The sequence below is a fragment of the Cydia splendana genome, chromosome 5, assembly GCF_910591565.1.
Source record: "Cydia splendana chromosome 5, ilCydSple1.2, whole genome shotgun sequence".
In the NCBI taxonomy this organism is placed as follows: domain Eukaryota; kingdom Metazoa; phylum Arthropoda; class Insecta; order Lepidoptera; family Tortricidae; genus Cydia; species Cydia splendana.
This window is the reverse complement of record NC_085964.1, coordinates 19,436,292-19,462,317: the sequence shown is the minus strand read 5'-3', so window position 1 is coordinate 19,462,317 and position 26,026 is coordinate 19,436,292. Positions and strand designations below refer to the sequence as shown.

Genomic DNA, 26,026 nt, shown 5'->3' with positions numbered 1-26,026 from the left:
GCCGTAGGCCAACTTCCCCCTCTCGTGTGACGCTTCGGGCCTTCGGCCCTACGCGGAGCTCGGCCTTCGGCCTTCGCGAGCCTCGACGCTTCGCCGTCGGGCCTTCGGCCCGCCGGCTTCGCTTATCAAGACAGTTGACTTTGTAGAACGCTTGGGGGAACTGCATTCACGCAGCTCGGCCTTCGGCCTCGCGTTTTGGGAGTCGGGGTGGAGGCTCCGGGCCTTCGGCCCTCCGCCGGGGTCGGCCTTCGGCCTCCCGGCCTGAAGCTCGCCCTTCGGGCTCGCTTAACACACTTTTTGTATAGGATTTTGCTTTGTTCGTCATTCCCGCAGCTCGGCCTTCGGCCTCGCCCAAAATTACTGGGGGTGGGGCACGCTTGGATATTCGGGGTGAAGCTCCGGGCCTGACGGCCCTACGCGGGGTCGGCCTTCGGCCTCCCGGCCTGAAGCTCGCCCTTCGGGCTCGCTTAACCTACTTGGAAATTTGAATTTTGCCCTTGTCGCCCGCCATTTTGGATTGTTCCAAAAATTTTTTTTACATGGTAATGCTGGGCCCCCTAGCTCGCCGCATGCCAAATCTCAGCGCACTCGGACCAACTTGAAAAATTAAAAAAAAAAGTCGGCCATTTTGAAATTTTTTAAATGCAGTTTGCTTTGTTTCGGGGCCCTCTATGACATTTGGTCTAGCACCCCCCACCTACCTCGCACCGTTTAAAAGTTGCCATACAAAATAAAAGGGGCCATTTTTTCCGCCATCTTGGATTTTTTCGAAAAATTTTTTTCCCATACTAATCTAGAGGACCCCGAGATTCCGTGACCAAAATTTCAGCGCGCTAGGACAAACTTGAAAAAATTAAAAAAAAAAGTCAGCCATTTTGAAAAAAAATGGCGGCGTCAAAAACTGCCAGGGTCCCTCTATGACATTTGGTCGAGCACCCCCCACCTACCTCCCACCGTTTGGCCGGGCCGTCGAACATTTTTCTGACCGGAAGCGGTAGGCCAAAAGTCGGAATTTTCTGAAGTCACGAGACCGCCCTCTATACGACCGTACCAAAGTCTAACACCCCACGAACCTCCTTCTGGGAGAACAATCATGTCAATTAATCAGTCGTGTTGCAGCTTTAAATAAGATTAATTATTAATTATTAAATTATTAAATTAAATTAAATTAATTAAAACTTTCTTCGACCGTTTTGATTATCTTTTTTATTTATGACAATAATAAGATTCTGACTTTTGACAAATGTCATCATTGCCGCACATTTTCAAACAAATTGTCAAAAGCACTGCCAATGATTAATACAGTATGTTTCTTTTTGTTGTCGATTATTGGAATTAATTTAATGTTTTATCTTTTGTTCTAATTAAAACGAAATTACCGTTAGAGCATTTCTGAGAAGTAACCCTATGTGGGATTTCAGGGTTTGTCCAATGGCTAAGGTCACCCTGTATTTAAAAACGTAAACGTTAAAGTTTTTGGGATATATGTATAGTAGACTATTTATACTCCACATTGATACCATAAGAAGTTAATAAAACTGCCTGAAAGTTAGAGAGGACTATGGAGGAGATTACTGTTTACTAGCTTTTGACTTAACTCCTGGCCCCTGTTTCACCAACGTGACAGGTGCGACGAATTGTAAAATCACTGTTGCTGACGTCACAGGCATCCATGAACTACGGTTACCGCTTACCATCGGGCGGGCCGTATTCCTGTTTGCCACCATCATTGTATTATTAAAAAAAAACTTTATGATATCGGAAAAAAAACAGATATTTCTCTTGCTAAGTTTATGACAATTGTCACAGAAACACTGCAATTGTCACGAAATTCCGACATATAACTCATTACCTGTCAAGAATTACCTACAATTCTTCTAGATCTTTGACAATTGTCAGAAACTTCACAGGAGAAATATCTGTTTTTTCCGATATAATAAAGTTTTTTTTAAATAATACAATGATGGTGGCAAACAGGAATACGGCCCGCCCGATGGTAAGTGGTAATCGTAGCCCATGGATGCCTGTGACGTCAGCGATAGTGATTTTACAATTCGTCGCACCTGTCACCGATGTGAAATTGGGGCCTGACCTCTACGTGCGACACTTGTCGACATCACAGTTGGTACTGACGTTACAGGCCTCCATAGGCTACGGTAACCGCTTACCATCAGACGGGCGGTGTGCTTGTTTGCCACCAACATGTTAATAAAATAAAAACTCCATTATATCGCCAAATACTAAGTACTTATTTTGCGAAGCTAATGACAATTGTCACAAGAAACACGACAATTGTCGGTAATTCTTGACAGCAAATGAGTTCTGTGTAACACTATATGAGTAAAATGAATATAGGCGTGGAATCGAATGTATTTGCAGCCAACAAAATGCCAATGTTTGTTCAGCTACCTGTTCACCTGTTTAAATTGCTTATTATCAATTTAGATCCGGATTTTAAACCTGGCTGACATCGGATAGCCATTTATATTGATGTCAATGGTGTTGGTGAATATTTTAATTCATTCGGGCGAAAACCGGAAGGTTGGTTGGGTATCATAAAATGTTCATGGAGAGAAATTGTAAAGGCCCCAGTACACAATGGGCCATTGCCGGCCACTCCAAGGGACGCAGCCATGCGGTAGAATGAGATAGCAATATCATTTGCTCCCTCTAACGCATAAATGCGTCCCTTGGAATGGCCGGCGATGGCCCATTGTGTACTGGGGCCTTAAGATATGGTATTGTAATCAACAACTGCAAAGTTTTTTTTACATCGGTTTGTGGCAAATACTGTTTAGTTTATCTTTATTTTAAAAAGAAAAATGTCAACTTGCATGTTTTCTCCACTGTACACAGAATAAGTAATGATGTTACTATATCTCATATGTTCAGAATATTACTTGAATAAACTTATTATCCTATATAAAATGTGTGTTTTTATATTTCTAAACCCAGTTTCTAAGTAGATTGCACATACATTATAGTCACATTAAAATTCCATTTTGCGAAATAAAGAATTCAACATTTAACTTTGCAAAAGTAGATAATTGTTATTAGAATATTTTCTAAAAGCAATAAAAATAGATTAGGTTAGATTCGAGCTACAATGACATTAGGTTGGGTTCAAGGTAAGGTTGCAGGGCCTCAACAAGGGAAAAAAAGGGGGAGGGACTGTTGGCCTGGCTAAGTGAGCCAGAACTCACCCACTACTCCCTACTACTGCCGTAAGCAGGTAATGAATTCCCAATGTATTAGGTATAGGTTTAATAAATTATAAATATATTTCATTAATAACATAATAATATACAAATATGTAAAAGCATAAAGTAATAAATAAGCCTACAGTAATCACGTATACCGGTCCCACGGATGCGGATGTTGCTTACATAATCTCGTCTGTCAAGGAGTTTCGGCAGGAAAGGCCTTGGCAGACTTAAAAATTTCCGAAATGAGGGTTCATACCTACCGACTGGAATTGGTTTCATGGAGGTATCAGATGGGTTAATGTAGGGTAACTGATGTACACCTTGCTAACATAATCTCGTCTGCCAAGGTGTTTCGGCAGGAAAAGCCTTGGCAGACTTATATATTCATGAAATGAGGGTTCATACCTACCGACTGGAATTGGTTTCATGGCGGTATCAGATGGGTTAGTGTACGGTAACCGATGGTCATCTTGCTTATAATCTCGTCTGCCAAGGTGTTTCGGCAGGAAAAACCTTGGCAGACTTATATATTCCTAAAATGGGGGTTCATACCTACCGAATGGAATTGGTTTCATGGTGGTATCAGATGGGTTAGTGTAGGGTAACCGATGGCGACCTTGCTTACATAATCTCGTCTGCCATGGTGTTTCGGCAGGAAAAGCCTTGGCAGACTTATATATTCCTGACATGAGAGTTCATACCTACCGACTGGCATTGGTTTCATGGTGGTATCAGATGGGTTAATTTAGGGGTCCCGATGGTCACCTTTGAGAGCGTCTGCCAAGCACTTCCGGCAAAAAAAATAGTGGCAGACTTCGCTTTTCTGTGTCTACATGTAAATTTCTAACTGCTGCCATAACTACTATCTCGGTATCAGATGGGTTAAATCAGCCCCTTTTTTCGCACCGGAAGTGGCCTTCTTTTTCGTACTTTCGGCAAGTTCCGCCGTGGCAGACTATCGAATTCGGACTTAGCATAACTTTTCTGGGAAACCATTGTGCATTTCATCGTGGTATCAAGTCGGTTAGAAATTTTGCGGCCGGCTCTTCTACCATTATAGCCACCAAATGTTCATGGAAACACACACATGTCTTTAAAACTAAATTAAGCTCTGTGTGAACGTAATAAAAGTGACGTTGACGGTAAATTTAAATTGGTCGTTATCAAAACGTCGGTTGTAAATTTGGTGTCATTATCAATTAATTTGGAAGTCTGTGCATGCGGAATGTTACTGGGATAGCCTTTTATTTTGTGTAGGATCGAGGCATAGATTCAATATATAGAGATCCCGTCTCAGCGAGCTGTCACTGTTGCCACTTTTGTTTCGTGTACGATTAACAATGAGGGCCCCACCTTGCTGTAGCCATGTCGATAAACTATCGACATTTCTTGCAATTTTAATTTTACTTCAAAGGTTTAACGATACCCAAAATGAACAAAAACGCTTTTATTCTTTATTGTGGTTATCAGATCACAATTTTATCGTCACGCCCCAGCAGGGAACCAAGGGAAAGTTCGGATATTTAATTAAAATACATAAATACCTACTAAAATATGTGTTCCGCAATAATTGAATTATTTTATTACATTATAATATATTCATTATCCATTAGCATTTCAATTATGTTCATATTTAACGAAGATATTGAAGCTTCAATTAATCGCTATTTCGTTCCGCTCTGTAGCGTTTATCGATATATAACATGATTAATATCGACTTTTCACATCCCTAAAAGAGCACACATATACGCTTTTACGCACACATACACAGCCTGGGCGCATCAAAAAGGCAACACTTGATTTGAAGTCCATCTTGTCAACAGTATGGTTGTCCTTTTTTGACAAACGGCATTTTTAAAAGAGCGAGGAGAGAGAAATGATACTAGTTGCTGCGCCGTGAAAGAGAACAGAAAACGTTGGGCCCTTGGATCGAGATGCGATACAATGCGATGACAGCTTATGTAATTGGTAGGAACTAGGGAAATAAATATTTTAGTAATTTTTAACATTAAACTTGTTTTTACATTGCTGGAAACCTAAATATAACTGGCCTATAAACATTTTGTCATTCTTTATCCCTTTTGTTTTCAAGGTATTGTCCAGATGTAGTGCATAATTATTTTCCATCGTACGGAAACGTACGAACGGGTCTTGCTATATCAGTCAGTCTCGGTACAAAAAAAAGTACTGAGGTTGACTGAAGCGGCATGACAAATTCGAACGTTTCCGAGAAAATACGATGGAAAACAATTATGCACTAGGTACATCTGCTACAGTTCTTTAAAAATATGCCCAACAGTTTTTTTTTGTTCGTAGTAGTCAAAATAATTTATCAAGTTATCAACACGACCAATAGCGGGAGTTATCTAAAGTAGAGTGTAGTTCACTTAGACTCCTTGGGGACGCTATTGCGTGACGCCACAGTGGGCAAACAGTGTGGGAAGATAACAATAGTCATAAAATTACGGTTCGCAACTTATTGTTAAGGATAATATAGAGTTTAGGGCCATTGGGAATTGTTACTAACTAAAACGTAAATACCTACGTAGTACCTACTAACTAATAAAGATGCCATTTTATAAGTCATCTTTAGTATTTCCCATTCTAGTCTCAGGAAATTATCTATGTAAAGTAGAGGTCAGTTGCTAAATCGCTGTCCCAATATAGGAGTATCGGCCCGATTCGAACAAATATCTAGACCTAATATGTATTTGACGTAAATTAAAGTTCGAATCGGGCCGTATGTCATCTTCAAACTCAAGTCTCGTTTGGATTTGGACATTAGGATATCGAGTACAGCTAGGATAGGACGTCTACCTTTATATGCAAATTGTTTTAGGTTTGGCTACAGGAGTTTATGAGAGAATTTTTGTTTACCTCTAATCTAACAGTACCTACCTACATTAAGTACTAAGGTGTATTCGGGTATTACCGAATGTCGGATAATTCCGAAATTCAGATGAAAATCACCCTTAATTCCATCATAATAAAAGTCTCTTTTCGGAATTATCCGACAGTTTTCGACATTCGGAATTACCCGAGTAAACCTTAACTACCAACAACTACTTATCGTCTGTGTATTCGTATACGTATATTGATAATGTTTACTTCATTTGTTTTACTAGTTTAATTATTTCGTAATTTTACTATCGAATATGTAGTTCGAAAGATTCTTATAAAGACAACTGTCAAAAAATTAGTTCAACTACTTTTACTACCCATTAAATACCAACTGGATGTAAAAACCAATTCTTTCGCCTCATAAAAGAAGTCGTTTTCATTTTAAAAGCTTCTTTGTGGCTAATAAAAATTAGGAGCAGAGCCACAACAAATGGTGTTTGGGTCAAAATACCACTCTGTCACGCTTCTATTTTTGTCTTTTATCAGATAAATAAATAAGTCAAGTGATATTGCATGTCTTTCTAGCTGTAGATTATATTTCACACAAGAGAAATTAAAAACTAAATTTCACTTCATGCAAAAAGCTCCACTCAACAATAGTGAAAGTAATCTTATGTCTTATGTACCTACGTATGTGTTTCAAATAGGTAAGCCATTAGTTATTTGGACTCCATTGACGCCATATGGGCGAAAAATTCCAAGCGTGACGTCACCATTAATAACAACTGCCAATTTTGACAACCGTGGCGTCATGTCGCTGTAACAATTACGCAACTGGGGCAAAGTTTTAATATACACGATTTATGGACGCACGTGTGTAGCTGGCTTTATAAGGCGTATACACATGTGCGGTTAGAATTTTGACATGGTTTACTTTATTAGGATGGGTAGTGTGATGGACTCATTTTGTATATGGAGCTATATCCAATTGTTTAGTTGTTATTTCTTGTTTAGTTACAAGTTTATTAAAGTTTTTTGACATAGGTTTTTATGAACGTAACCATTTTTCTACCGATAAATAATTTGAAAACATTCTAACTTGGTTTATAGGAGCATCAAATATTATTCTTCGCATACCAAAAACTCAACCGCCCATAAAAACTTCCCCTTTCAAATTTAACTTCAAAGCTTCATATCAGAAGCGGTCCAAACGATACGTACCGTCAAAGCAGGCGTATTTGATGTAAACCACCCCCGCCGGCCACCCCCGCGCCGGGGGGTAGTCCTCGCGAAGCACGAAGCTGCAGTGATTAACCCCTGTACATCTGAAAAAAGGAAAAAAAGTTTATAGGTATCTCAAAAAAAATGTACCTACTCCTTAGTTTAATCGAATTCGTTTTGTAATTTTTTGTTTGCCTAGTTTAGTGTCCCACTGCTGGGCAAAGGTCTCCCCTCGTTTTCTCCACTCGACCCTGTCACTTGCATATTCCCGCCATTCCGGACAGAATGCGTCCAAGTTCAAATTGTTGTTTATAAATATGCAATTTTCTTATTATAGGTACCGATTGATTGGCATTGTCTTGGGATCTTATTTGTAAGATTGTCGGGCGTGGCTCACTCCGCGATTTCGTCGCTTTGCTACAGGTAGCTAAAAGTACATCCGTTCCACACCAACTATTACTGCAATGTTCTGCCGCCAGAGTGCAGCACTACCGACTCTAGTAAATTCATAGACTAACTTATACATACTGTGCCTTAAACCATGGTATAATAATATACTCCGCCTGGTACTCCATTCCGAGATTCGCGTATGACCTAACTGACACGCGCCTACGTCTTCATGCTGTTTACAGGTTCTCAAACTTTGAAATGTGGGAGAATTTTAACCAACGGTGAAAATTATTTTAACGGCATTAATTTTAAGTTATTCATGTAGAAACATAGTAAAATAAAACAAATCTAATGTATTAAATTAAACTTTATTTATCTATACAAGACAAACGTTTAAAAAACTAATTCACAGTTACACATTAATTACCAAGCTTACGACGTGAAAAGTTTGGAAAACACTGCGACTGCTGACACTGAGCGAGAAGGAAATAACAATTAACACGCGTTCGACAAGGATGACATGGCATGAAGTTATCTAGATCCGAATTGTCAAATGTCCACAGCGCTATCCTGTGTTGCCAGTAGTATAAACAGAATTACCCGAAAGTCTGAAATTTCTTTCGTGAATCGGAAGCTATTGCTAACGAGTAATTAAAAATGACGTGTTATTGTAAAATTGAAGCTAAAATACATATAAATGAAAATTATAAAATTATAAAGAAATATTTTAACTTATTAACCATAGGTATAATGTACCCATGTAACATGTTATGTTGAAATAAAGTGGCAATGTTATTGTGACGTAATCGCGTGTCACTCTGGGAATGGAAGACCATGTTTTATTAGACCATGCCTTAAACTATTTTTTGACAAGTTTTCACAGACAATAAAATATGACATTGATGCATCAAGGCTGTTTGTTAACAAGGGCCTACCGGTAAACGCGAAACTGGAAATTTAGTTATCTGCCTCTTTATCGCTCGAATATGCAAGAGTGATAGAGAGGCAGACTAGTTGTGCCACATACGCAGAGCTTTGCCTAATATTTCCTATTTTGGTGGCTAATAGCCATAAGCCGCGCGTGGCGCTGTCGCCACCTAGCGGTCATACCTATCCTGATCGTAACAGACGCGTTTTGTTAGAGAGTGAGTCTTCTGTACCTAGTACTATTATTTATTCAGTGGTATGTCGGTTAGTTAGAGTCAGTCCATGAAAAGTCTGCAGCGGATTCGATAGCCCACGCAGTGCAAGTGTCATTTATGCGTCATAATTTCATAGAAGTTTGACGTTTAAAATAACACGTGCACTGCGTGGGCTATCAAATCCGCTGCAGACTTTTCATGGACTGACTCTAAATTAGCATGATACAATGAACGGCGGCGGGATCATGGTTGCATTTTTATCACTTGTCATGTCATGCGTCACTTTTGAAGTTACATACCTACTTGTTAGAACGTGACAGACATGATGACAGATGATAAAAAACCGACCATCTTAGCCCTATAGGTTAGAGGTCCTACCGCGATAATCGAAACTCGAAATTCTGTTATCTGCCTCTGCGATAGAGAGGTAGATAAAGAAATTTTGTTTTTTTTTTCGCGGTAGTGCCTCTATTGTTATCATAAATAGTCGTTGGCAAGTCATACATATATTCAACTTCTTTTACTATCATTAACAACAAATTATTGCGCCCCACCGCACAAAAGTAAAATTTTATATAAGACTACAGTAAACTTTACACTCTTAAAAATAAGGGTTATTATTACCCATGCGTCAACGCATTTCTCGTTATTTCCTAATGAGGCAATAGCACTTAAGTTCACAATGTCTTATTTATAAAACAGTTTCATTTCATCTCATTAGATGCATTCTACTAAATACAGATAAATAAAGTCAAAAGGGCCGCTTAAACTCGTAAAAAGAAAAAAAAAACTATAAACATCAATATTAAAACCATTTCAATATGGACCTTAATTAGTTTAACTTAAGAACTAAGATTAAGCGACAGTTTAAAAGTTGGAATGCTTCGATCTAACAACAATACCTCTCAATTAAATACAATCGCGTAAAGTTAGTTTTATGCCCCTGTAGAGGCACTTTATAACATAATTGACTGGTCATTGGGTGAAGCAGGGGAGATATAACTTTCAACAAAAAAGAAACGACTTCACAAAGCAGTTTTAATGTTTTATTTTTTAGTTTTCATCAGCAGTTTCACTGTACAAAATGATTCTTTCCGAGAGCAAATGCACGAGTTAAGGGGCCCACTGATTACCAGTCCGCCTGCAGTCTCTGGCCTAATCGGGCGGCCTGCCGTCCTAGACCAATAACGTCCACAAACATAAGCGATTATTGCCGGCCGGCAATGGTCTGCTGCCACCTCTGCGACTACAGACGAGTCGTCAGTTTCCCACCGTACGGCCGTCCGCCGGCAATAGTCTGATATAATTTTGACAGGTCCCTACAAATTGACAGTTCGCCGGACGATATCAGCCTGTCAGTTGATCGCAAAAGGCCACACATTAACAGTTCTACTTCAGATTTTGGACTGACGGCTATTCGAACTACGGCTCGTCGATTCCGGTCAGCGTCGACAGATATCTGCCGGACAGTCCGTGGCCTGCAGGCCAATTTACACACACATTATCAGATAGCCGGCCGGTGGCCTGTTGGCCGTCATCTGCTGTCAGTCGAGAGCCTTCAGTTTCATGTTTTTCAACTAGTTTAATTTTTTCATCAAAATGGACAGTCGACGTCAAAGATAATGTTTACACTTTTGGACCTTATTCCTTTGTAATAAGGCAAAAAATGTAAACATATTTTTGACTACTATAGTGAAACCTGGTTAAAAGGGGATATTACTGAAATGTTCTGCCGCCAGAGTGCAGCACTACCGACTCAGTAAATTCATAGACTAACTTATACATACTGTGCCTTAAACTGTTTTTGACAAGATTTCACAGACAATAAAATATGACATTGATGCATCAAGGCGGTTTGTTAACAAGGGCCTACCGGTAAACGCGAAAATCGAAATTTAGTTATCTGCCTCTTTATCGCTCGAATATGCAAGAGTGATAGAGAGATTAGATAACGAAATTTCGATTTTCTTGTTTCGCGGTAGGCCATGTGATTGACGTGACGTGTGATGTGTCAATGTGGTTTGTTTACTGTATGTGCCACAAAGGTGCCACCTACGCACTAGGTTGTTGTCGAATACAATGGCTCGCTTTTCGTATATACTTGCGAATGATTACATCGAGGATGAATGTGTCACTGAGTTTCATAGGATACTTTCCCAAAACACAAATTACCGTCCCCGCGACGTACTTTTGATGCAGGCTATGCATCTAATCGAGTCCGTTCCCGCCGAAGAAGAATTAATGATATATTAAATATATAGTAAAAACTACAAGGGTTGCGAAACTATAAGGGTTCCTATAGGGTAGTTGAATACGGAATCCTAAAAACAGACAAACAACCTCTGTAAAATATAACGATGCGAGCGGAACACTAAATGCCTCGAGCTATCTCGGGCTTGGCCAAATTATTTATTACAAGGTATCAAACAAAAAAATCACTCGGGTAACGGCCAAGTAGACCTAATATTATGTAGAAAAGGTTTAAAAGAGTAGAATGAATATAACAAAAACATAACAGTAAAGTATTTTCATTTCTTTCAATTTGGTATACATAGATAGTACCTAAATAAGAGCCGGTGTAAGTAAAAGTATGTTGAATCCACCGCTTGCAGCTTGTGACTCCATATCCTGTTTTTGTAATAATTGTCACATATTACGAGAATTTCGGGTAGGTAATATCGCCACGCCACGCTCTGTAACTCCGAACACAGTTTGCTCCAGATATTCTCTTAACTTAAAACGGAATAAATTAATGATGTCATAATTCGGATCCCACTTGTAGCTGAAGAATTTCAAGCGTAGGTCTTATCTCTTGTCTAAGCAGGTACCTCCATACTTGCGCTAGTGTTTCTACCACGTGTCTTTATAGCGGAATCAAAACGCACAATAGCTAGTCTTTTCATTGCTAGCTGCCGTGAACGCCATCGAAGGTATACCTCCCGGCGTTGTCTTGAGAACTATTAAAATTTTAACCAGTGTTGTTATATTGGGACGCTAATTTCCCTATTTGAATCTTTCAATGTTTGCTCCTTTTTTACTCGGTTACTTACTCTTCCAGCAATCAATAATCAAGTCTGTATTTTCAAATATATAAGCCATGCAAATACTATAATAACATGTCACATTTAAAATTAATAGAGAAAAAAATAAGGTTTATGTTATAATTCTCTCTATGACATTTATTTTTGACTGACAGTAAACAACAGTTGCGAGGTAACAACATGATAAATAAAGAAAAGTCTTGACAAACTAGATACTATGCAACCTTCGCATTGTTGTATTCATGCCTTAAAATTAAAATGATGCCTATGAACCAACTATGAACTCTAACTACTAGAATTAAAGTTGAATTTTACTAACGTACATATCTGTTTTTTTTTTACTGATTCTATTTCAATTTGACAGAAGCCCTACCGTATTTAAGGTTAATAAGGTCTACTGGCCTTAAAATTGTGTATGAAATTACAAGCAAATATCAGCGTCATAAATTAAGTATTGGATCCGTGATGTTCGAAGACAAAAAGTCGTATGCTTATTTTAGGGACTATGAACTCTTAAGTACTAGGAATAAAGTAGAATTTACTAATGCTGTAACGTGTGTCGATCGCCGGCCGGCTACCTCATGATGTGTGTTTGACTGGACTCGAGGCCACGGACTGTCCGGCGGATATCTGTCGGCGCTGACTGGAATCGTCAGGCGGCCACACACTATCGGTTCGTGTAAGTCGTCAGGCCGAAAACTGACAGAGAACTGTTTAGTGTGTGGCCTTTTGCGGTCAACTGACAGGCTGATATCATCCGGCGGACTGGTAATCAGTGGGCCCCTTTAAGGATTACTCACGGTAGATCGGGCCGTGCCCGGACCGAGGCGTCCGACATGTCATTTTCTATGATGGCTGATCGGTGATCACGTGGTGCTTTCCATGGAAAACGACGGCGGAAGCTCCGGCCCGGCCCCGGCCCGGTCTAGCGTGAGTCAACCTTAAAGCCGAGCTGCCAAGAATGACCGATCGTTAGTGCATTTACCTTATTTAGATAACCTCTTAGTTAATAGTGTCGGTCCATAAAAAGTCTGCAGCGGATTTGATAGCCCACGCAGTGCAAGTGTCATTTATACGTCATAATTTCATAGAAGTTTGACGTTTAAAATAACACGTGCACTGCGTGGACTATCAAATCCGCTGCAGACTATTCTTGGTCTGACTCTATCCTAATATTATAGTTCGTTTTTTAGCATTAGAAAGAAGGTAAGCGATCTTGACACATCTTTTAATTGAAAAACGCTTTTTAAAAATCAGTAACTATTACTTATGAAAGAACAAGAATTTAAATGATCGTATTAGATTCATAATTGTTACATATTTTCCGTGACTTATTTTTAAAACGTGTTTTTCAATAAAAAGACACATCAAGATTGTTTACCTTATTTCTAATGCTAAAAAAACGAACTATAGCTACATAATTATCAATATCATCATAATCATTTATTCAATGCAACCATGGTATTTTACAAAGCTGATTATAAAGTCTAATCAAATACAAATATGGACCCCACTAGGGTGTAGCAGTTGTCATGTCCACATGTCCATAAGGTACCTACCATCATTTGCAAAAGTGCATGGCGAAATAATTAATGAATGAAATTCATAATTTCTCCATGCAATTTCGCAGCTGTAGGTATATTCACGCAAACATCTTTTTTCTTGGAGGCATTCAAAGCAAATAGGTAACAGCAAGTTACGTTGGCCAGAATAAATCAATCAACCTATTTCTTATCTTCTTACTTAGATAGGTATAGTTGAATTATCGAGAAGATGGAATTGCATTTGTAGTGGTTGTATGCTGATAGTACAAGAAAATAGAAAATTCAAATATAGAATCCCTGTAAACAAACAATACTACTACATATGCAATTCCACGCTCTCGATGATTCAACTATATCCGTTCTATATTCTTCTTCTACTTCTATCTTATCTTACCCAAATCTCATAACAAAACGATTTCACAGTTGCGTGCCTCCCAAAACACGGCGCCTTATTAACTTTCACCGCTAACTACCTTAACTTTATTAAGGCTCGACTTTCCTTTGATAACTTTGTCTGAAATCCTCGGCACCTGCCGTTTGGTGATATTTGAGTATAATTGTAGAATTCATGACTAAAGCTTAAGGTAAAACGATTCGGGTGACTTTTGATGTAGAAGTTCGTGAAGCTATTTGGTTCACAAAAGCTTTTCATACTTTTTTTTACTAGCCCTGTAGGTACTTATACAACGTGTCCCAAAATTCAATGATAAGCTGGCACCAGAAGATGGACCTGCTCATGATTACTCGAGAAAAAATAAAAAAAAATTGAAAAATTGTAGACATGGTCGTTAAAAATACCACTAGGGGTGTCGATTTTTTTTTTTAAAAACCATAATAAATTGAGATATTTTTTTTCTTTTTTTTCCTCGAGTAGTCATGAGCAGGTCCATCTTCTGGTGCCAGCTTATCGTTGAATTTTGGGACACGTGGTATTTGAAAAGGTACAGTCGACGTCAAATATATGTTTCCATTTTTCGCCTTATTACAAAGGAGTAAGATGCAAAAGTATAAACATATCTTTGACGTCGACTGTACAACAGCAGAATGTTGTTTAATAAGAAACGGTACTCTTTTCATTTTTCTAAAAACGGAACCTAATAGGTATTGGCTTATATAGCCCTTTTTTTAAAACAGGATATCAAAAAATTACTTCCTAACATTTTCAAAAGTAGGTAGGTATTAAAAGATTTAAGCGAATAGCACGCCTAAGGAAAATAATGAAATGCTCAGAAAGATATGTAGGTAGGCACTGCTGGTTGCGAAGCATGCAAAAAAATCTTGCTATCTACGGAGAACGACCCGTAACGTTTTACTGGTGTAACCTTATGCAAGATTTAAATCGTCGAAGCAAATTAAATTTTACATTAAACAATATATTTCATATAGTATATTGAAATGATTTTCTTTACCTTCTGAAATGCAGAGAACGCCAGTCCGTAATTCAGACAATTTGACAGATTGCACGAGTAATGCGCATTAAATGCTAATTTAAAATTACATCTCGACCTTAATGAAAAAGTGTTTGAAATGCTGCTAAACCAAAAGCAAAAGTTGTGACCTAAGCGTAACTGGGCGTTTGATTATCATAATCTGCAGACAAAATAATTACTTTTCGCCCGAAATAATAATTATGTTATCATTACTGACAGCCCTACCATAAATTACTGAGACAGTACTGTTTTGTTTACTGGGACAACCCTAGCACATTACCAGAGATAAGTAAATAATAAAGACTATTAAAACGCGCGTTCGTTTTAATGTTTATAGATGTTGTGAATAAACCTTAAATTCAGAAGGCAACTGCAGCAGCGTTGAAGAAGAAGAGTGATGAAGAAGGTTAACGCATAGGTACTTTGACTATAATGAAGGTACATTTACGCGTAAAGTTGTTCAATATATTTTTGTCGCACATTTGACAGCTGTCAAACGTTAGCGCTTGACAACCGAATATGGTATCGGCAGGAAAGTTGAGGTAGAATGATTACCTACACACACATATTACTAATCGCGACAACAGTATTAAATTAATGAATGGGACTTAGACGCACGATATTAAGCTAAAAAAATTAAAACCCCAAAGAAACTTTTTGGTCCATCAGTTCAACTTGCTATCGGTCCAAAAAAAGACTACCTACTAATTTCAAAAATTCCATGTCATTAATGTGTTGTTTTTTTGTGTGTGACTTCAACTCTAGGGCCCATACCTATATCTAACTAAGCTGAGATCAATCAGCGTCATTTACTTTACAGTTCATAGGGTCCTATTTTCCCGCACTAGTGCGTAAAGTAGCACTTTTCGTGCGATGTCAAAAGTTTAAAGGGCCATATGTACTGTAAAACGTTGTACGATACACGTGCGAATAAGTAATTTGCAACTCGTGTCGATTTAAAACACTCCCTTCGGTCGTGTTTTAATTTATCGCCACTCGTTTCGAATTCCCTCTTCTCCGCACTTGTATCGTAAATAACTATTATCGCATACTACCGCTGTGGCTGTGGTGTGGAAGCGCTGGTGGCCTAGCGGTAAGAGCGTGCGACTTGCAATCCGGAGGTCGCGGGTTCAAACCCCGGCTCGTACCAATGAGTTTTTCGGAACTTATGTACGAAATATCATTTGATATTTACCAGTCGGTTTTCGGTGAAGGAAAACATCGTGAGGAAATCGGACTAAGCCCAATAAGGCCTAGTTAACCCTCTGGGTTGGAAGGTCAGATGGCAGTCGCTTTCGTAAAAACTAGTGCCTACGTCAATTCTTGGGATCAGTTGTCAAGCGGACCCTAGGATCCCATGAGCCGTGGCAAAATGCCGGGATAACGCAAGGAAGAAGAAGACTACCGCTGTGGCTACTTTGCACTACTCTAAGCGTCTTAGTAATTAAGTTAACGCTTTTGACTACTCTAGTTGTCACCTGACACTCTTATTCTAAAGTCAACAGAGCTCAATGAAACATATCGAACAAGTCATTATGAAGTAGAAAATTGACAGTCATTATCAAATCTACTCGTCTCTGTCATTTCGGGACAAATTACAGAGATAGCATCAGGTAATTTCCAGCTACCGCCGGTTTCCGCTCACCGTTCCCCGCTCGACACCTCCTGTTTTAGGGAGAGCTTTTGACAACTACATACTGGATGTGGGTTTGTAGCCTACGAGTCAACCTACGAAAGTACTTTTGAAATGAAACATAACAACACCTATTCTGCCCCACCAGCCATCGAGAACTCATTAAACAAATGAATGAGTACAACAAAGTACCTATACAGGGTGATTCATGAGACGTGAGCAGGACTAATCCTGCACACTCAGTAACTGATAATTGATCGATCACCCTGTATATAGTATAGTAGTATTTAGGTGAAACAACCACACTTTTTCCTATTTTTTTTACTTTTTGCTGAGGGCAAATTTAATTCTCTACAGTCATGGTCACCCTACAAGACCTAATTAATAAACATAAAACCTCTTTAACCGTAATGACAGCATTTTGATTACGAAGAAAATAAACTGTCAAATTTGAGAGAGATACGAGTTTTCAAAAGTAACCAGACCGTGATGACATTCAATTTGACACAGAATATCGGTAGTTTAGTATTCTAATTTTAGGGTGACCATGCATGTCGTAAATAACGTTAACTTCACTAATACTGATAGGAAACAGTTGCTTATAATTTACGAAATGCGCAGTGTTAGTCCTGCTCACGTCTCCTGAATCACCCTGTGTATAGTTTGTCAAAGGACTGTCTCGTTTCAATCATAGACAGAGAGAATCATACTATCTTTGTCGTACACTAGTACCAGCACCCAAAAGAAAAGTAAGTAAGTAAGTAAGTAAGTAATTTATTTATTGTAAACTGTGTAGGACTGTGTAACTGTGTGTGTGTGTGTGTGTAAACTGTGTGTGTAAAAGAATGAGTATAGTTTTCCTGGTTCTTATTGACTGACAAATCGGTTTGCCCAACTATAGATTGTATATTTATGACTGAACTAAATTAAAAATCACTTCTAACACCAGAATTTTACTTCGAAGTCAAAACGTAATATTTAAGTAAATATTGATTTTATATCAACACTGAACATCTTTAATCGTCAGGATCTTTATCAAGTTTTATTCAAATTAATTAATATTTACCCTATTTCCGTGTTGTAGGTACTTGTAATAAAATATTTACAAAGTGGATGGATGACTTTGCTTTTATTTTAATTGCTTGTGTTTCGACGTAAACAGTAGTTGATGGTGGTTTCTGATAATTTAAAAGTGATTTGAAGAAAATTAATAACTGAAATAAAACGAAAAAAGATTTGGCCTTTCCAAACTTAATTTAGATACGTACTTAGGCACTTACTGTAAGTTTATTGATTCGGCATATACCTACTGCATGGTGAAATTAAAGTAAGTTAACGTTTTTATTAGTTTATTTTGTAGTTAGGGTGACTGCTATTAGTTATTGGTCACTACATAGTAATTGGCCAGTCCTAAGAAATCAGAAAGAAACAAGCCAATAGAAGTCTTATTATTAAGAGTGGCCAATAAATATAGCAGTCCCCTACATTGGTCCCACTAATTAAGATAGGTACCTACCCTAAATATGTACAAAACTAAAACGAGCCAGTACCTACAGTTTCTGGTTATTTATTTTCGATCCTCTCGATTTCTCTAGGTTGTACCTATGATTTTTTGTATCACAAAATAAAGTAAAAAAATATATTTTGGGTAACGGTCACACGCTGAGTTATCACGACTACTTATTCGAATTGAATGTTACTAATCACATTTTTATTGAAAGTAGTATGTAATCAATTACTGATAAGATCACCAGCCACCCCAAACCCAACACCTGGCAAACGCCCCGAGTCTGAATAAGTACTACATTATTCAATAGCATGGTCTATCGGACAGGGAAATTGGTAATATTTATAATGTTACCATTTAACGGCTGTAAAAATAAATGGGACTTATTTAGTTTATTGTTCATTGCTTGCAATACTTAATCCCATTCGGTGTTAATATCGGCAGCCGATCGTAAGATCAGACATATCGTGAAATTCCTAGGCATATCGTGAAACGTGAAAATCTTTGACTCGTTCCCTGAGGCCCCTATTTCTGGGCAGTTTGCCCTTCGGGCATCTGAAGCAACCTAACGAACCTATCCTACCTATGTATTGGTTTAATGTGACTATCGTCAAAACATTACACAGGAACATTACGATCTGCCTGATCTTACGATCGGCCTACGACATTAATAACTCATCATCAAACACTTACAAAATCAATCATCCTTCTATCTGCCATAAGTATCTCTCATATGTTAATGACGTAATTTCAGTATATCACCATCTCGGCGAAGGAGCAAGCTCGTATTTCAAGTAGTTAGTCGCATCGATGGGCCGTTTGTGTACTTGATTTATAGTCTGACGTAAATCTTCGCTCAAATGAACCCTTTTCAGCCTATCCATCTTCTTTAAAGTGTAATAACATGTATATTTTAAGACAAATGGGCCGTTCTTCTGTTAAGTGTCTTTAGACATTTTACAGATTAAATTAACATGTACATTTCTAGATTCTAGATAGATTCAAACTTAGAGAATGCTATTAAAACATCTGATTTAAAAAAATACAGAGCAATATAGGGCAAATCGTCTATTACTGGCCACCTTCCAATAACGGACACCTTCTACTAAAGTTTTTAGTACCTACTCACACAATCAAAGTAATTTTTTTGAAGTACCTAATGTTATTTGGTTTACGTAGATTGTATGAATAAATAAATGTAATTCAAATTTTAGCTATTTTAGTATGTGCCCAGTTATTGGAAGGTGGTCAGTTACGTATCTAGACGATTTACCCTATGTAGATATTCGACTCTTTTAAATACTGAAAAACAAGATAAAACGCCCGTCATAAGGGCCTTGGAATTAAAATTGCAGCTTTTCGAGTCACTCAAAGATTTTTTGACCATTCTAACAGTTATGACCTTTTTTTTGTATAAACAAATGGAAACTGCTCCAAATTCTGTGATTTACGAAAGATCGCACGCCTTAGAGCCGCCATACACGGACTGCTCGAGCAGTAACCCAGTGATCAACATACACGGACTGCTTTTGCAGCTTGACCGCATGATGATATTTCACCGCGCAGCCAACCGCCCGAAGCAGTTGCAACTGCTTGAGCGGTTCGTGTATTGCGAATGACGATTTTGTATTGAAACTGCAGATCACCCAACGGCGACCGCTTGAAGCTGTTGGCACTGACTGCTCAAAGCAGTCCGTGTATGGCGGCCCTTACAGTGTCTTAATTCACAACCAAGTTCCCAACGTTTCTGCATACATAAGACTCGGCTAATGCAGGCTTTGCGTCAAAGAGAGGATTCGTTTAACGAGCCTGCAAATGTGTCAAGGGCTGGGAAAAGTGGAGGATTACAAAGCTGTGCAAATTAGGGGTTATGCATGATTTTATACCGCCATAATTGTAAAATTTCCCTGCGAATTCAGAATCAGAATCATTTATTTTGCTAGAACATTACACAGATGGTACAATTTGTCATGTCAATTTCCGGTAGGTACCTTCTAAATACTTATTATTCTTATTAATCTCTGATCTGGTCTGATTTGAGATCAGGACTAAATCAGTAAAAGGACAAGTTCACGTCTTTACCGCTTTTGTATCATGTTTGTGTTTAAGTATTTTGTACAATAAAGGGTTAACACGTCACCGTCAATAGTCAATAGAAATATATGCATATATATATGATAATATCTCCATGCATGATAGGGTGACTGCTATATTTATTGGCCACTACATAGTAATTGACCACTCTTATCAATAAGGCTTCAATTGGCTTGTTTCTTTCTGATTTGTAAGGAGTGGCCAATTACTATGTATGTACCAGTGTCCAATAACTATAGCAGTCATTCCACAAAGCTTTGCCCATTAACGCATGTCATTTATCGCCACTATAGCTCGTCAGTCATCAATTACCGGCTATCGTCAGCGATAGTGTCAGTCATTCCGGACACCTATCGTCGGCGCGTGCGCCGGAACTGGCGTTTAACAAACATGGCGGCTTCCGGAAACGGACCCCACACCTGTACTGACATGCTTAATTCAGAAAGGGCTTAAGGACACTCGACTCAAAAATAAGCGCCACTTGCACCATCTCACTAGCCCGGGGTTAACCGATTAAACCGTTAACCCAGTGTCAAACTGTACTGGTAACCATGATGGTAACTCCTGATTTAACCGGTTAACCCCGAGTTAGTGAATGGTGCAAGTGACGCTTAGGGATATTGTTAAAAAAGGGTTAAATATTAATTATTATGTTACGTTATGTTTTGGAGCTTGAACGAAGTTTTTGAAGGTTTTCGGGTGAAATTATCGAACATGTTTTACAATAGTAGATTGTTAACCAAGGGTTGAAAGGCACCCATTTCTGTCGAGGTAGTTTGGCGCTCGAACGCAGTGAGAGCGCCAATAGTCCGAGACGTAAATGGTGCCTTTCACCCGAGTTAAACACTCTACTTTTCATATCGAATGCGAGGAAACCAAACAAGACATTGCAATTTCGCAAAATCAGTAATTGAAGTACTTACCTAATAGACCTACGGCCATCATTTTTTTCCTTAGGACTTACTTGCAATCGGAGACTTTACATGACTGTGTGAAGATTAATAACCCCTAGCGAAAATAATTTAGGTTTCAATATTCACGAAAACACATTTTTTAACAAACTGCAGTAATTTTAAAATTATTTGTTCATTAAAGTATGAAAATCAGCAGGATTGTCTCTTACTTTTTAATTTTATACTTTTTCGTTCTAAAAGCCGCAACAGACTACCGGACCGCACCGCGACCTTGGTGCGCCGCACCACGTAATAACATAATAAAAGTATTTTAAATATTAAATAACAATTTAATTAATAATATAAGACATTTTTAATTTGTATTTTATTTTATTTTCATGAATATAGTGCTAAATAACTTTATAAACCAATTTAATATTATACAAACGTTTAACTGTGGCTGTATAAGATTTTGCCTTTGCTCATTTACGCAAGTGTAAGGTTTAAAAAAATATTTTTGGTGTATTCCTTTTGGTTCCCGCCTTATGAAATCGAGTAAATAGAATTTAACGAAAGAAATCAAGCATAATTTGTTTTTAACAATTTACTTACATAATTTTTTTATAAAAAAAGGATCAACGTGGGATTAGTAAAATTAAACAATTAAGTACCAATTGTTCCAGGCGAGGAAATAAAGACACTATTTTTCCATTTTGTTTCCACCCAGTTGTTCGTGGGACGGGGACGCAGAGGAGTACACCACTTTTCTGCGCTAGAGCATAAACGTATCACTTTCTGCGCACCTTTTAGAACAACAACGACCCACTTTCAGAGCATGAGATATGAAAAAGCTTATACAGCAGCAGCAGACACTTTCTGAAGTTGAGTTGAGTGTTTTTTTTCCCTAAATGGCTTTTACTCCTCGCTAATTTTAGCAAGGTGAATTCTGCCAATGTCGAGTGTAGATTTTTGACTTAGGTACTTATTGAGAGAAGAGAATATTCGGTTAAATTTTGTTTTTTTTTTTGAGGAATAGTTGAGTGTTGGAAATGTTGATTTTATCGTGTCAAAACAAAATAAGGACGAATTTTTCAATGTGGACGACGATAATTGATGATACTTATATAATTTAGATAAAGATGGCGCTTATGATCTTTAGTAACTAGGACAGTAGGGCTCCGTAGGGCTCTGTAGGGCCAGAGAAAGTGATGCGTGACGAGAATGTGGCCGACAAAGTGTCGATTATAGTTATTCACGCTGCAATAAATTTAAAATATGAACATATTGACCTGTTTATTTTTATTTAGTTGGTCAAACAAAAAACATTACGAATGCAAAAACTTTCACTCATTTATTGAATTACTACTACTCATTATGATATGAATTTAAGAACGATAAAAGTTTTTGTTTGCCACTTGTGATTATATTGAAAGAGGAGCAAGCGAAAAATTCTAAAATTTAACCAAGGGCGTAGCGAGTGGTTCCAAAAGTAATATCGTTGCTTAAATTTGTGCGAGTTTTGAGACACAAAAGGTAACAAATTTTACTGCAAAACAAAATACAAAACTGCGATATTATATTTTTCTGCTATTTAGGCACTTTTAAAACATTTTGTATTTGCTAACGATCGATGCGATGAAAACTTTTCTCTATCGCTTGCTAGACTTTGGCTACGTTTAAAATACGAGTAAGTAGGTATGTATAATCCCCTAAGTTTTTTTCCTTTTCTTGTTTAACTTACTCCCTTGGGTATAGAAGTTTTTTTTTTATGATTCGGCACACAAAAAAGTTGCACGTGCCAAAATACGTACGGTAAATTCAAAATTTGTTCCACGAAAACATTTTAACGGCAAAAATGTAAGTAGTATCGGCTAAAAAATAGCAACCTATAAACTTCTTAGATTAGTCTCATAACATTAACACCTATGCTCGTAACTAAGACTTTACTACGTAGATATTAAGATTACTTTTGCAGTAACACACTTGGGTAAGATACGAGTTTGACAAAATAATAACAGTAGTAATTTCCCCCGAGGAAGCAAGTTCGATACGCTACGATTATCGGCAAATTGCGGTGTATTGTTATGTTATTTTCAAAAAGGATCTAACTGACATTAAATTCCCAGTAACATACGCCCTTTAGAAAAGCACTATTACGTATGCATGTACGGTCATAAACATGTATACAATTTTGCGGCTTATGGCTTTGAAATAAAGTTCATTACTGTTTGTTGTGTAATGTGTATGTGCATCGAAGCATGTTTTGACAAATAGACCAACAAATTGCAGTTTTAAAAGAGCTTTTAAGGGCGAATAATGTTTAAACGTCGTTTTGAATGAGGGTATCAAGCATTATCAGCTTTTTTGGTATTTGGGGTTAGTTATAAATGTAGTTAGCTTAACAAAAAAGTAATCGATGAGTTCGTACATAAATAAATTTACGCATTTTTAGAGGCAGTTTCCACCTAAAATAGTCACACATTTATAATGTAATTTTTTTTTGTTTATGCATGATGAGTTGCAGGTATGAGTTTTTTTGGTCGCCCTATTAAGCAGAATGGAAGCTATCAGTGAGGAAATGGTTAGCTGTAAACAGATCGAAGACCAAGATAATGATAGATGGACAGAGATAAAAAACTAGAACTAACTGGCCTACTCAATCTTGAGCTGGTCGATAAATTTGTATACCTGGGTTCCAACATCACCAACACTGGCTCCTCAGAACTAGAGATCCGAAGACGCATTGGCATGGCGAAAACGGCAATGACACATCAACAGAAAATTTGGCGAGATCGAAATATTACGCGCAAAACCAAGTTGCAGCTAGTGCGCACGCTCGTATTCTCCATCTTTCTGTATGCCTCTGAGACCTGGACAATTAAATCGGCTGATAGGAAACGCATTGATGCCTTTGAAATGTGGTGCTGGCGGAAAATGCTAGGCATATCTTGGACCGAACACCGGACCAAAGCCTCTATACTCTAGGAGCTCGGAGTAACCACCAGGCTCTCAACCACATGTCTCCGGAGAGTACTTGAGTTCTTCGGACACATAGCCAGGAAGACTGGACACAACCTGGAAAAGCTAATGGTCACAGGTTCGGTGGAAGGAAAGAGAAGGGGCCGCAGTCCAGCGCGATGGTCCGACCAGATTAGCAACTCGCTATCCATGAAGGTCCATAATGCCTTGGAAGTCGCAAGGGATCGGACAGGCTGGAAATCTGCAATCCGGAATCATGTGCTCCACTAGGAGGTCACGACCCTCAGCACTGAGGAGTACGAAACAAGGAGGAGGATGATTTTTTTTATCAAGCAAAAATCTGGTTTAGAATCGATGAAGTTACTAGAGTTTGAAGTTAGAAGTTACATATTTTTGGCAACCGATTTTTCAAAAACTATGCTGGCTGAACTCACTGCACCTTAAACTTGTAAATAAAGGTAAAAAAGTAAAATATCAACAGTTCTCAGTTTATTTTCGGAACTGGAAGCAGGCCATTCAGGCACTCGACCCATTTGCCACTACTCATACTGTATACGGCTAACGAATTCACTCTTGGGTACGAGTACCTAAATAGAGTAGCGAAGTTTACAGAAGTCGACCGAATCCGGATTTTTATGCCAAAACCTGCCAAAACCGAAACTTCGGTCCGACACTACCGAAAATACAGTTTCAGTGCGGCTGAATGTATCGTCAGTTTTTTGACCGAAACCGAATCTTAGGCCGAAACATGATTTATATGCCGAATACCGAAACCAAAATTTTGGTCCGACACTAAAATACAGTTTCCACGCAAAATAACAAAATACAGTTGCACAATTTAAACTACTTTCATTACCTATTTGCACAACTATTTATAACTAAACTAAAACTAAAATAAGCAAGATAGATTTATTTATTCAAAGTTCTGAAACTTTTCCTAGACATACATTTAGTACATAAATTCCAGTGATGCACGTATGCACTAACTAGACAACTTTGCTGAATAATTACTAAGTGTTACATAACATCATTCAGCAGATTTAATGTTCTATGTACCTTTGAATAAAGTTGATAATTATTTGTAGCCAACTGAAAGACTTTATGCAATTAATTTACTTCCTTGAGTTAATTACTGAAACTGACACCGTAGCAGAAAGGACTTGGATTTATGAGTAGACAAGCTGAGAAGTTTATATTTTGCAGAAGTTTCCTGGGCGTAAAAAGCCAATTTTAAATAGCCCCTTTTACATTACATTAAAGCTCTCCAAAGGGCCTCTACGTGTTGGATCTATAACCCTACGCAAGCCTCTCTAAAGACCGGGATTTGTAGGCCCGTGAAATCCAAAATGGAGATACAATAATTTTAAAATTATACATATACTTACATATATTAAAGGTCTTAGTCTTAAATAACATTCAAAATCTTTTCTACTAGACAAAGAAGCTTTGCCCTATAGATACAAAGCGAGGTTTTTTTATATTCTATCACTAACAGCGTCGTTTATGTATACATACCTACATGTAAATATTGCTTAGTTTTACGACTGAAGCCGAGTTTAGTGTCTTAGGTATTTCATTCTCAGAAAAAAAGTATATTTTTTATGTCCGTCTGGCGACACAGTGACATTTGAGGAACAGCAACAAAAACATTTTCTGTTAAGTACATGTATTTTTTTCGTTCAAAAGTTACATTTGTTGATTCAGCATTGTCAATCTTACCATCGCCATGTTAACTGTACATAAATGGATCTTATGCCCTTTGAAATAAGGTCCACCGATGTACAGTCCTACTGTTGCTGTTTGTACAATATTAAATACAATCTTTCCACACTTTTATCCCAATCTCGAGTAATGAATATCACGATTTATCTCACTCCTGATCCTGAATTAAGGATGACTCACGTTAGACCGGGCCGTGACCGGGCCGGAGCTTCCGGTGCTTACTTTTCTATGACATGACAGATGATCACGTGATGCTTTCCATAGAAAACGATGCGCTGAAGCTCCGGCCCGGACACGGCCCGGTCTAACGCAAGTCATCCTTTATTCTTACAAGTAGGTATACTATCTGTCTCCCTTCTTTTAATATCGCTAAATTGAGGCAT

General features: G+C 38.1%; 1 protein-coding gene across 2 annotated transcripts in view; it reads right to left on the bottom strand.

Annotated features, from left to right (window-relative positions):
- Positions 1-26,026, bottom strand: part of LOC134790946 (uncharacterized) — a 211,998-nt gene that overhangs the window by 102,468 nt on the left and 83,504 nt on the right. For both annotated transcript variants that reach the window (XM_063761968.1, XM_063761967.1), the window contains exon 3: positions 7,269-7,372. In XM_063761968.1, coding sequence (XP_063618038.1) covers positions 7,269-7,372 — 104 coding nt within the window. The remainder of the gene's footprint in view (positions 1-7,268; positions 7,373-26,026) is intronic.